We start from the raw sequence: 11,596 nt of genomic DNA, 5'->3' as shown, positions 1-11,596 counted from the left end.
CGAAGGGATCGCGAGGAATCTGATCAGATGCTGGGAGAAGGGTTTAAGCTCGGAGAAGTTGTCCATTGCGAGTCGCTCTACACCATGACGCAGGAGATACACTACATTCAATTCGAAGAGACAGTCCCTAGAACGGGGATCGGCGTATACTTCTGGATAAGGAAAGCCGAAAGAAACGAAGGGAAGAAGACGGAGATCATCGTCCTCAGCGTGGACGACGGTGGGCCATCAGATCAGGGAATTCTTCGCAAGGGAGACAAGCTAGTCGCAGTTGAAGGGCATGGTGTTGAAGGTGTGCTGGTTGACGACTGTCTTTCTCTCTTGAGTAAACCACCTTGGCAGGGTTGCCGTGGGAATCCGTGAGGGAAAGGATTGAAGGGCCGTTGGGAACCAGTGTGCACCTTGGATTTCACAGGAGGGTGAAGAAATCATTCCACCACAGAGCTGCTGGAGCCATTTCAGGGACACCCAGCCCCATTCGCAACTTTCAGAGGAAGCTGGCAGTAGAGATGGAGAGCGTCACCCTCCGAGTTATGAGAGGAGGGAAACGAGTGGTTCGCATCCTGTACCAGTGGCCTGACCCAGAGAAATACAGCAAGCTGTCGCTCCTGATGCTACCCCTTAATGCGAAGCTGAGAAGACTGTGCATCCTCATCATTGAGAGCTCCTTCTGGAAGCTGCTGATCATCATGTGCGTGTTCGCAAGCTCCTTCTTGCTGACCCTCACAGACCCCTTGAGCACCCCACAACTGCAGCCTGTCTCGCCGTTCCGAGACAGGGTTGAATTGGCGTCAAAATCTTTCACCATTCTCTTCTTGTTCGAAGCCGTCCTAGAGATCATTGCTCATGGTCTGATCTTCGGTAAGAACGCGTACCTGCTCTCCTTCTGGAACATCCTGGACGCCTTCATCCTTAGCGTTGGCATGCTGGAGTTTGTCAGCAGCTCTGGAGCCAACCTGCTTGCTCTGCGTGCACTGAGGGTGCTGAGGCCACTGAGAGCAATCAAGAGGTTTGTGTGGTTGAAGTCATGTGTGGAGGTGTTGCTTCAGAGCTTCTCGGATGTTCTCAACACCTTGTTCATCGTCTCCTTCATCTGTCTCGTCGCTTCCATCGCTGGCGTCCAACTTTTCGCCGGGGTGTTTCGCAATCGCTGCTACTCTATAGAGGATGGCGTGATCATGAATGGCTTTATATGTCAAAGCGCTGCTGCTTCTTACATGCCTTCTCCTGCACAATGTCCTTCTGGATATGGTGAGACATCAATTCCCACTCTCGACCTTCCTCACTGACTGTCTCAACAGAATGCATCTCTCTCTTCCCCAAGCCACTCCATGGCTTGTCAAACTTTGACAACATCGGGAGAGGCCTGATGGCTGGAATCCAGGTGAGGAGAAAGTTCAAATTCCTTCTTTTGACGCAGTCCTTCGATCAGATCATGATGCTCGAGGGATGGTCAGACATCATGTATGATGTACTGGACGGTTACTCTACCGTCTTCGTCTTCTTCTTTGTCATCATGGTCTTGATTGGCCCGTGGTATGCGATGCACCTGTTTAAGGCTGTGCTAGCCAACTGTTTGTTCAATGTGGACAAGAAACTTCACAACTATCGTCTTGCTCAAGTTGTCTGCAAATGGAAACTCCTTGACAAGAGCGCTCGGCCGTTTGCAACGTGGAAGTCGCACTTCCTTGCTCGAGACAAGAGGCTTCGGGATCACTTTGCACGGCAGACTGAGAGGGAGGAAGGGAGGAAAAGGATCCGGGTGGTGCTGCTGAGATGGTACAACATTCAGTTTTCAAAGGCATGGAACGCTTGGAATCACACGTACATGAACTCTGCGCGATCATTCTCTAAGGATATCGAGATGTTGGGGGGCGTGGATGAGGAAGAGGTCAGGATGAGGACGTCTCGCGAGGCGAAGAAGGACTCATATGAAGTGCATCTCACTAAGGCTCTCCCTCAGTGGGCGATCAAGTTCGTGCCAATCATCCTAATGGCTCACGATCTTGCGTTGTGGTCCAAGGCCTTCAAGAAACGTTGCAAGAAGTTCGCAAGGTCAAAAGTCCTCGAAGACATCTCCACTACCGTCGTCGCGCTCAACACCATCAGTATGATGCTCGATCACTCCCCGGACTCCCAAGTCGGTCAAGCTTGGAAGTCTCCCGCGCAGTACGCCAAGTTCTCCGCGGGCCTTGACGGGGTGAACGCTGGGGTTGCCCTCTACTTCGCCTTGGAGATGCTGCTGAAGATTTGGGGGTATGGATGGAGGCAATACTTCACGCTCAAGGAGAACTGGTTTGACAGCTTCATCGTCATCGTCAACGTAGCCGAGCTGAGCGCGGTGATAGCCAGCTTGCAGTGCAAACTGAGGAAGCTGGACATTGAAACCTGTCAGGAGAGCACAAACTTCGCCTTCCTCCGCGTGTTGCGCCTCCTCCGTCTCGTGAAGCTGCTCCGAGCGTTCCCCAACTTTCAAAGGCAGATGTACACCGCCGTGCAGATGCTGGGGGAGGTGGGAGGCGCCTTCCTCCTCCTCTGCCTGTTCCTGATGATCTTCACGATCCTCGGCAGCTCGCTCTTCGGAGGGAAGCTGATCATCAGATTCTCCCAGCAGGACGCGGATCCAAGGTTGGGTTCGCGAGTGTTCGCCTATATCCCGGCGGAGAAGCTCGTGCGACCGGCGATAGTCCTTGACATCGACTTCCTCCAGCATGCCGCCAACCCCTGGCTGATCTCAATCGTCACAGGCTTCAGCCCTGGCCACAAGGAGCTGAGCAGGAGCTGGGCTGCCAAATCCGTTGACCAGCTGCTCCCGTCCCCCTCCATCATCGGGATCTCCCCCCGCTCAAACTTTGACACCCTCCTGTCAAGTCTAGTCAGCGTATTCCAGATCCTGGGGGGTTCGAGCTGGCCTGAGATCATGACGAATGCAGTCAATGGGACTGGACAGAACATCTCTGTCCTCTACTTCTACAGCCTCGTCCTGCTGGGAGGCCTCGTCCTCTTCAACCTCTTCGTCGGTAAGTCCGTGAGCATGCTCGATTGACGCGCTGAACTTCTGCCCAGCTGTCATTATCGTGTCCTTTAGGAAAGACTACAACTTCAGGTTCGAAGATGACTTCTTTGAGAGAATGCCGAGGGTAGGAAAGCAGCCGAGGCAGGAGCTGAGAATAGGAATCTTTGGCCTCCTGTGGCGACTCTTGTCAGGATGGCGCAGGAAGCGACTGCCTCCTCCCAGCAAGTTGCCAGCAAAGGGCAAGCAGGAGCCTTCACAGACGAGTTTCTTCGGCACGACCATCTGGAAGGACATCAACTACGTCATGAAATTGGCGAAGCCGGTCGGGGCAGACAAGGAGGGAGGGGGCACGGCAAGAGAGTTTGACTATAGGACGAAGCTGTATGTCAAGGGGGTGATTGTTGACCTGGACGTACACCTAGGGTTTCGAGTCGTCTACGACACGACTCGCCTCCTCGGGCATGAGATGGAGCAGCACCTGTCAAGCCAAGAGATCACTGAAGTCATCAAAGAGCAGGAGGGGACCCACGAGCTGCAGACCGAGTACGAACTCCAGCAGACGCTACGAGCTTCCGAGCTCACGGCCCACCTCGTTCAGGTTGGTCGCCCTGGTCGTTTTTCTCCAGCTGACGCTCACCTGTGTCCTATCAGAATCTGCAGGGGGTGATCCGAAAGATCGAGGCAAGGATTCACCTGATGAAGGCACGAGAGACCGTCATCCTTAAACGCACTGAACTCCGCAGGGAGATCGAGATGGCCAAGAAGTCGTATCGCATGGGGCAAGTCATGTACCTTCTGGAGCGAGACGACCTGGTCGCTCCTTTCCCGCTGACGGCCCCAGCTACTGGAGAAGCTGGAGCTGCAGACAACACGCACCTCCATGGCGAGTGGGCCAGGAGGGTATTGAAGGAGCGGTTGGCGGCAGCTGAGAAGAACGAGCATGTCCATCTGACGCTCAATGACGTGGCAAAGCTGGAGGAGAGCCTAGAGAGGCCTGAGGATACCGCCTTCTACCGCCTCGAGATGCAGAGAATGAGTAAGCTGGTGGAGCGGATCCAGTCGCAGATCGCTGTGCTCAAGGCGGGAGTGCTCACTGAAACGACCTGCTTCTGCTTCGGAAGGTCAAGCACAGTCAGGCACACGGCGGTGAAAGTGATTCAGTCCCGCTTCTTCGACATCCTGATCAACCTTGTCATCCTCGCCAGCTGCATCGTGGTGCTGCTCGACCGTCCTAGCATGACGAGCAAGCAAGCGAAGCTGCTTCAGGACATCGTTAGCTTGCTCCTCCCATTCACCCTCCTTCTGACTGAGCTTGCAGAACATCTGTTTCAACTTCGTCTTCCTCCTTGAAATGTGCATCCGGCTCGTTGCCATTGGGTTCAAGACGTACTTCACCAATCATTGGTATCTCCTGGTGAGCTCACAAGCGCGAGTCGTCTTGTCTGACTTGACTCTGCTGTCAGGATTGTTTCGTCGTCCTCTCATCCTTCGTCGAGATGTTTCTCAGCTTCTCCGCCTTGAACAACCGGCAGGCCAACCAGACGCTCAAGATCACAAAAGTCTTGAGAATCTTCCGAGCAGTCAAAGCGCTCAAGATTACTCTGAGGACAAGAGGAGCTAGGATTCTCATCCTAACCCTCCGTGAATCCCTATGGCCGCTCCTGTCCATCGTGTCCATGTCTCTCCTGCTATTCGTCGTCCTCAGCATCGTTGGCATGCAGTTCCTGTCCGGGGCCCTTCACTACTGTACTGACTTGGTCGTGCTGTCCAGAGACGACTGCACGGGAGTCGATCCGCGCACCAAGTTGCAGAGGCGCTGGATGAACGCTTCCTTCAACTTCGACTGGATCGGCGAGGCGATGCTTGCTGTGCTGGTGATAGTAACGCAGGATCAGTGGCAGGACCTCCTGTTCTCGGCCATTGACAGCACGGGCAAGTACTCAGGGCCGATTCAGAACAACCAGGAGTGGATGTTTGCCTTCTTCTTCATCATCATCGTTGTCGGAACTTTTTTCCAGCTCAATATCTGGACGGGAGTCTTTGTCAAGATGTACTACAAGGCAGCTGAAGGGTTCGAGAAGGCGATGCGAGAGCAGGAGATAAGTTCGGGGAAACCAGACAAGTGGCCGAGGAGAGACGACCTGCCATTCCTCGAGGCTGCAGACCACAATATCAGCATCTTTCAGGCATGGAGGCAGGGAGCTTCTTATCGGACTATAGCCTACAAGTTCAGCATGAACACGACCTTCGATATGTTCATCGCCCTATGCATCGTTCTTAACATCTTGTTCATGAGCCTGGAGAGCTACAAGCCTAGCGAGGTGCGTCGGTTGTCTTGCCCTGACACTCCATGACGATCACATGCAGTCTCAGACGAGAACAGGAGATGTTTCCAACCTCTTCTTCACAGTCATCTTCGGTCTCGAGGTGTTCCTCAAGATGTTCGCCCTCCACCCCAAGAGATACTTCTCCCGTCAGAGCAGCAAGTGGCTCAAGTTCGATTACTTCATCTCCATCGTCAGCTTCGGAGGTCAGGCCATTGAGGCCTCTGGAACTACCGTCTCCTTCAACCCGACAATCCTCAGGATCCTCAGGATCTTCAGAGTCCTTCGCATCCTAAAGGCCCTCAAGATCTTTCGGCATGCCAAGAACTTGATCGGGATCCTGGAGGCCCTGGGCCAGTCAGTGTCTCTCACCAAAGACATCTTCTTCCTCTTTATGGTGATGCTGATGATCTTCAGTGTCATCGGAGTCCTCCTCTTCGGACATCTCTGTGTAGACTACCTGCTGGACTCCAGCTCGGCCTCTCTCTCTCGCTGCATGCTGCTGGACCCTTCCCTCCTGCTCCAGCGCTACGCCAACTTTCAGAACTCGGCGTACGCTGCCTTGACTCTTATCAGAGTGTCGACGGGAGAGACGTGGAGTGAGTTGATGTTGAAAGTCAGCACCACGTCCGATCGGAGCAACAGGGCTGAGGGCGCGCTGGTGCAAGCTGAAGCTCTTCTGAGGGCCCGAAAGAGCCAAGTCAATGTCTACAGACGTCAACAACTCCTGCAATCAGCAAGGGACTTGCTGCCAGGTGGGTGAGGTGTGAGGTAGAGGAGACAGATGACTTGTTGTCAGGTTGCATCACTGCCGTCGAGTTGAACTACTTGCGTGAGCGGCAGTTGGTGGACTGCAGTTCCAAGGAGTTTCTGCCATACGAGCAAGAATGCTGGTCAACATGCGGAAACAACCTCGCCAAGCTCTACTTCCCCATCGTTTACACGCTCGTCAATCTTCTCCTTCTCAACATCGTCCTGGCAGTTCTGATGAGGCAGGTGGGCAAAGCCAACCAGGACTTCACCAAGATGTCAACGATCAACAACAAACTCCCGAAGCACGTGTTTGTCAAGGTCGTCGAGCTATGGAGATCGAATGCATTCAGACGGATCAGATTCGAGAAAGTCCTCGAGAGGTTCAACAAGGTCATCGTCCTGCAGGACGTCGACGGGCTGGGCAGAGTCCTGAACCTCAAGAAGGGTGAAATCTGCACCCTGCTAGGAGCCTGGGACAGACCCTCCCACGTCATTCTAAGAACTGCAGACATGCGCGTCGGACTGTGTCCAGCACGACTTGTTTCATCACCAGTAGAGCCGACAAACAAGAGGGACAGGAAGGGGTGGGCGAGCGGAGACGATGGTGGGGAGGAGAGGTGGAACACAGGTGATCAGGGACTGTATGAAGAGGACGATGTTGCGCCTGGGAGCTGGAAAGCTTCTCAACATAGCAGTTGGACAAGCAAGGTATACTTCAAACTTTGATGGTGATGGTGATGATGATGATGACGATGACGATGACGACGACGATGATTGTGAAAAGGAAGTTGATCATGTTGCCAGGTGAAAGACATGCCGATCAAGCACGGTCACATCGAAGTAGCGTCAACCTTCGTCGACGACGATTTCTCACAGAAACTTTGGGAGTCGAAGTCAAACTCGTCCATGAGGAGCGGAGACAATTTCAGGACACTGTCTTCGGATTTGATATTCAAGTCTTCTCTCGATGACAGCATTGGCACACCCTCAGACGACGGGCAACACAATCTCAAGGCTCGCCATCGTCCAGCTTCACGTTCATCGGGCCCAGCCTCCTTCAATCCCATTGAGAGTTGGTTGAAGCAAGATCAGGCTTCCAAGAGATCACAAGTCGAGAAGATATCCCATGATCGAGTACCCGAGGTTGAGAGATCGTCTTATGATCGAGTACCCGAGGTTGAGAGATCGTCTTATGATCGAGTACCCGAGGTTGAGAGATCGTCTTATGATCGAGTACCCGAGGTTGAGAGATCGTCTTATGACCGAGTACCCGAGGTTGAGAGATCGTCTTATGATCGAGTACCCGAGGTTGAGAGATCGTCTTATGATCGAGTACCCGAGGTTGAGAGATCGTCTTATGATCGAGTACCCGAGGTTGAGAGATCGTCTTATGATCGAGTACCCGAGGTTGAGAGATCGTCTTATGATCGAGTACCCGAGGTTGAGAGATCGTCTTATGACCGAGTACCCGAGGTTGAGAGATCGTCTTATGATCGAGTACCCGAGGTTGAGAGATCGTCTCATCGTCAAGCTATCACCGGTATCGAAAGCGTCAAAGAGAGGGCCCGAGTCATGTTTGGGAGCTTGGAGTCAAACAAAGCGGATGATGCAGGGCCAAGACTAGGCCGGGTTGTCAACCGGAGCAATCTCAAACAAGTGCTGAGGAGCGTGAAAAAGAGTTCAAAGCCTTCGAAACTACCTCCAGATCATGTTAACGGAGGAATGTAGCTGTGAGTGTACAATGTCATATCATAACGGGACTGCACTAAGACAAGTGAACAAGAGAAGCTATCCTAGGAAGACCCTGTGACCCGGTAGAAAGTCTCTCATGGTGGAACATCTCGTCCTGCTCCGCCAAGTTTGGGTTGAAAGGATCCATCGACCTAAACCTCTCGAGTCACCGAGGGAACATGAGCAAAAAAGAAGTCACCTGGAGGAGACTTCAAGGAAAGGCTCCTCCTCCTCACCGTCCCCTGTTTCGTTCGACCGTTGCAAGCTCGGGTCACTTGCCGCGTTCCCTGAAGCCTCACTGGGGGCTTGTCAGCTGGTAGACATAGACATTGACAGCTCACAAGGTGTCGTAGATGCCGTTGCTGAGAACAGCGATGTGTATCCTCAGCTTACGAAACTGCTGCATGCAGCTCAACAGCTGCATCAGGCGCTGAGTGTACTCTTGGTCATCAAGCACCAATTTCTGGAGTGAGAGAGGTCAGGGTTTGTTCGACTATGACAGCGACCGGCACTTGAAAGATTCTCCTGGATTCGCACGAACGAGTTTGCTCGAAGCTTGAACTTCGAAGTAGGAGCGAAGTCGAAAGGTCCGCACTGACTGGGGCTGATTGGTGTAACTTGGCAGAGTTCTGCTAGTTGAAAGAGATCGATCTGTCAGTGGATTGTAGCATCATAAAGAACCTTGCCTTCTCGAGAAGTTGACGAACAAAACTTTCTCTTCTTCTCCATTCCTGTCCCCATCCAGTTCCCCAACCCCACACTCCCTCCCAACCCCATTCGAGCTCTTCAAGCTCCTTCGATTCAAAGATGTTCTCGCTGACAATCCCGCCGTCCTGCCCTCCTCTAAACGACTGACAAGAGAACAAATAGACATTGTACCTGTAGTCTGATGATTCTCTCTCTCTGGTTGTGTATTCTGACATTCAGATCTTCAATCTCTTGCGCTCTCCTCTTCAAGTCTATTTGAAGCCATGAAATCAAATTTCGAGCTCGATGCGGGTCGTAAATCCATAGCTGAAGATGCAAATCAACCAGAGCGGCAAAAAATTCCCAACAACCTTTGAAATTTCGGATCCCCATCTCCGAAAAAAGCTCTTTGTCAAAACATATCGCTGCAAGAGTAAATCAAAAATGAATGATCACAACCAAGATTAAACAAGTACCCTTCGGGCAGAGATGAATCGGTGAAATGGATTGTGGCAGAATCGAAGAAAACAAAAGAACATTGAGCGCATCGAGGAAGAGCAACGACGACGGCACACAACGATTTCCATTCGGCGAAGATGCTTGCGCTGCACACAGAACGCTCGAAGACCCTGAAACAGCCAAGATATCCGACGAATTGATAAGCGGAGACCAAAATCAGAAACATAACAAAGCCTTTGCCAACTGCAGACCAAAACTCGTAATGAAAGCAAAATGCAGACCTTCTGCAAGACACAAAACCCCAAATATCGCCTACGTCCCTCCTTTATCCAACAACTCCAACCTGCAAACACCCAAGCACTCCGCAACACCTGCATCCGCCGTATCACCTTGCTCCCGACCTCCCGTATCCTCCGTCCCTCCTCTACCCTGTCCCTCCACGCCTCTAGCGCCGCTGCGCTCCTCAGCCCCTGCATCCGTCCTAGCGCCCTCCTCGTCCCTTCCCGGACCCTCCTTGCCTCCAGGACCTGCTCCTGCCAGCGCCCTAGCGCCCTCGCCTCCGTCTGCCTCTTGAGCCTCCTCGCTGCCTTGGCCAGTGCCGCCCCCTCCTCCCGGCCCCGTGCCGCCGCCTCTGCCCACGTCCTAAACCCTCGCCATGCCGACCCCTCCCGTATCCGCCGTATCACCTTGCTCCCGACCTCCCGTATCCTCCGTCCCTCCTCTACCCTGTCCCTCCACGCCTCTAGCGCCGCTGCGCTCCTCAGCCCCTGCATCCGTCCTAGCGCCCTCCTCGTCCCTTCCCGGACCCTCCTTGCCTCCAGGACCTGCTCCTGCCAGCGCCCTAGCGCCCTCGCCTCTGTCTGCCCCTTGAGCCTCCTCGCTGCCTTGGCCAGTGCCGCCCCCTCCTCCCGGCCCCGTGCCGCCGCCTCTGCCCACGTCCTAAACCCTCGCCATGCCGACCCCTCCCGTATCCGCCGTATCACCTTGCTCCCGACCTCCCGTATCCTCCGTCCCTCCTCTACCCTGTCTCTCCACGCCTCTAGCGCCGCTGCGCTCCTCAGCCCCTGCATCCGTCCTAGCGCCCTCCTCGTCCCTTCCCGGACCCTCCTTGCCTCCAGGACCTGCTCCTGCCAGCGCCCTAGCGCCCTCGCCTCTGTCTGCCCCTTGAGCCTCCTCGCTGCCTTGGCCAGTGCCGCCCCCTCCTCCCGGCCCCGTGCCGCCGCCTCTGCCCACGTCCTAAACCCTCGCCATGCCGACCCCTCCCGTATCCGCCGTATCACCTTGCTCCCGACCTCCCGTATCCTCCGTCCCTCCTCTACCCTGTCCCTCCACGCCTCTAGCGCCGCTGCGCTCCTCAGCCCCTGCATCCGTCCTAGCGCCCTCCTCGTCCCTTCCCGGACCCTCCTTGCCTCCAGGACCTGCTCCTGCCAGCGCCCTAGCGCCCTCGCCTCTGTCTGCCCCTTGAGCCTCCTCGCTGCCTTGGCCAGTGCCGCCCCCTCCTCCCGGCCCCGTGCCGCCGCCTCTGCCCACGTCCTAAACCCTCGCCATGCCGACCCCTCCCGTATCCGCCGTATCACCTTGCTCCCGACCTCCCGTATCCTCCGTCCCTCCTCTACCCTGTCTCTCCACGCCTCTAGCGCCGCTGCGCTCCTCAGCCCCTGCATCCGTCCTAGCGCCCTCCTCGTCCCTTCCCGGACCCTCCTTGCCTCCAGGACCTGCTCCTGCCAGCGCCCTAGCGCCCTCGCCTCTGTCTGCCCCTTGAGCCTCCTCGCTGCCTTGGCCAGTGCCGCCCCCTCCTCCCGGCCCCGTGCCGCCGCCTCTGCCCACGTCCTAAACCCTCGCCATGCCGACCCCTCCCGTATCCGCCGTATCACTTTGCTCCCGACCTCCCGTATCCTCCGTCCCTCCTCTACCCTGTCCCTCCACGCCTCTAGCGCCGCTGCGCTCCTCAGCCCCTGCATCCGTCCTAGCGCCCTCCTCGTCCCTTCCCGGACCCTCCTTGCCTCCAGGACCTGCTCCTGCCAGCGCCCTAGCGCCCTCGCCTCCGTCTGCCCCTTGAGCCTCCTCGCTGCCTTGGCCAGTGCCGCCCCCTCCTCCCGGCCCCGTGCCGCCGCCTCTGCCCACGTCCTAAACCCTCGCCATGCCGACCCCTCCCGTATCCGCCGTATCACCTTGCTCCCGACCTCCCGTATCCTCCGTCCCTCCTCTACCCTGTCCCTCCACGCCTCTAGCGCCGCTGCGCTCCTCAGCCCCTGCATCCGTCCTAGCGCCCTCCTCGTCCCTTCCCGGACCCTCCTTGCCTCCAGGACCTGCTCCTGCCAGCGCCCTAGCGCCCTCGCCTCTGTCTGCCCCTTGAGGCTTCTCGCTGCCTTGTCTACTGCCTGTTTTGTTCTTTGGCTCATGATTCGTTCGTTTATCCATTTTCGGAGTATTTTGGTTTTTGTCATTTTGTTGATAAGCATTCCGGTTGCTGTTTTCCATTGCAGTCTTGCTTTTCGAAATTTCACAGTGTTGTTCCAGTGGTTAAAGAGAATCATGTTGGTTTTCATTTTTCTTTCTCGTTCTTCGACTTTTGGCCTGTTTTTCAATCTTTGTTGTGTTTTTGTTGTATTGCTCCATGTATGAA

The 11,596-nt window shown here is 55.2% G+C and overlaps 3 protein-coding genes across 3 annotated transcripts; 1 reads left to right on the top strand and 2 right to left on the bottom strand.

Annotated features, from left to right (window-relative positions):
* Window positions 1-611: 611 nt before the first annotated feature.
* GUITHDRAFT_76082 (hypothetical protein) lies at window positions 612-1,289 on the top strand (the record flags this gene model as incomplete). Its single annotated transcript, XM_005826763.1, has 1 exon — window positions 612-1,289. The coding sequence occupies one exon, from the start codon at window positions 612-614 to the stop codon at window positions 1,287-1,289; it is 678 nt and encodes a 225-aa protein (XP_005826820.1).
* Window positions 1,290-7,197: 5,908 nt separating this feature from the next.
* Window positions 7,198-7,617, bottom strand: GUITHDRAFT_76046 (hypothetical protein; the record flags this gene model as incomplete). The annotated part of the gene is made up of 1 exon (XM_005826762.1): window positions 7,198-7,617. One exon carries the CDS (start codon window positions 7,615-7,617, stop codon window positions 7,198-7,200), a length of 420 nt encoding a protein of 139 aa, XP_005826819.1.
* A 225-nt stretch (window positions 7,618-7,842) lies between these two features.
* Window positions 7,843-8,230, bottom strand: GUITHDRAFT_114088 (hypothetical protein; the record flags this gene model as incomplete). The annotated part of the gene is made up of 4 exons (XM_005826761.1): window positions 7,843-7,853; window positions 7,897-7,976; window positions 8,024-8,122; window positions 8,166-8,230. The coding sequence occupies 4 exons, from the start codon at window positions 8,228-8,230 to the stop codon at window positions 7,843-7,845; spliced, it is 255 nt and encodes an 84-aa protein (XP_005826818.1).
* Between the last annotated feature and the right edge of the window lie 3,366 nt (window positions 8,231-11,596).

The sequence above is a fragment of the Guillardia theta genome, assembly GCF_000315625.1.
Source record: "Guillardia theta CCMP2712 unplaced genomic scaffold GUITHscaffold_72, whole genome shotgun sequence".
Classification (NCBI taxonomy): domain Eukaryota; class Cryptophyceae; order Pyrenomonadales; family Geminigeraceae; genus Guillardia; species Guillardia theta.
Note: the sequence above shows the minus strand (reverse complement) of the source record. Positions and strands in the feature narration are given on the sequence as shown.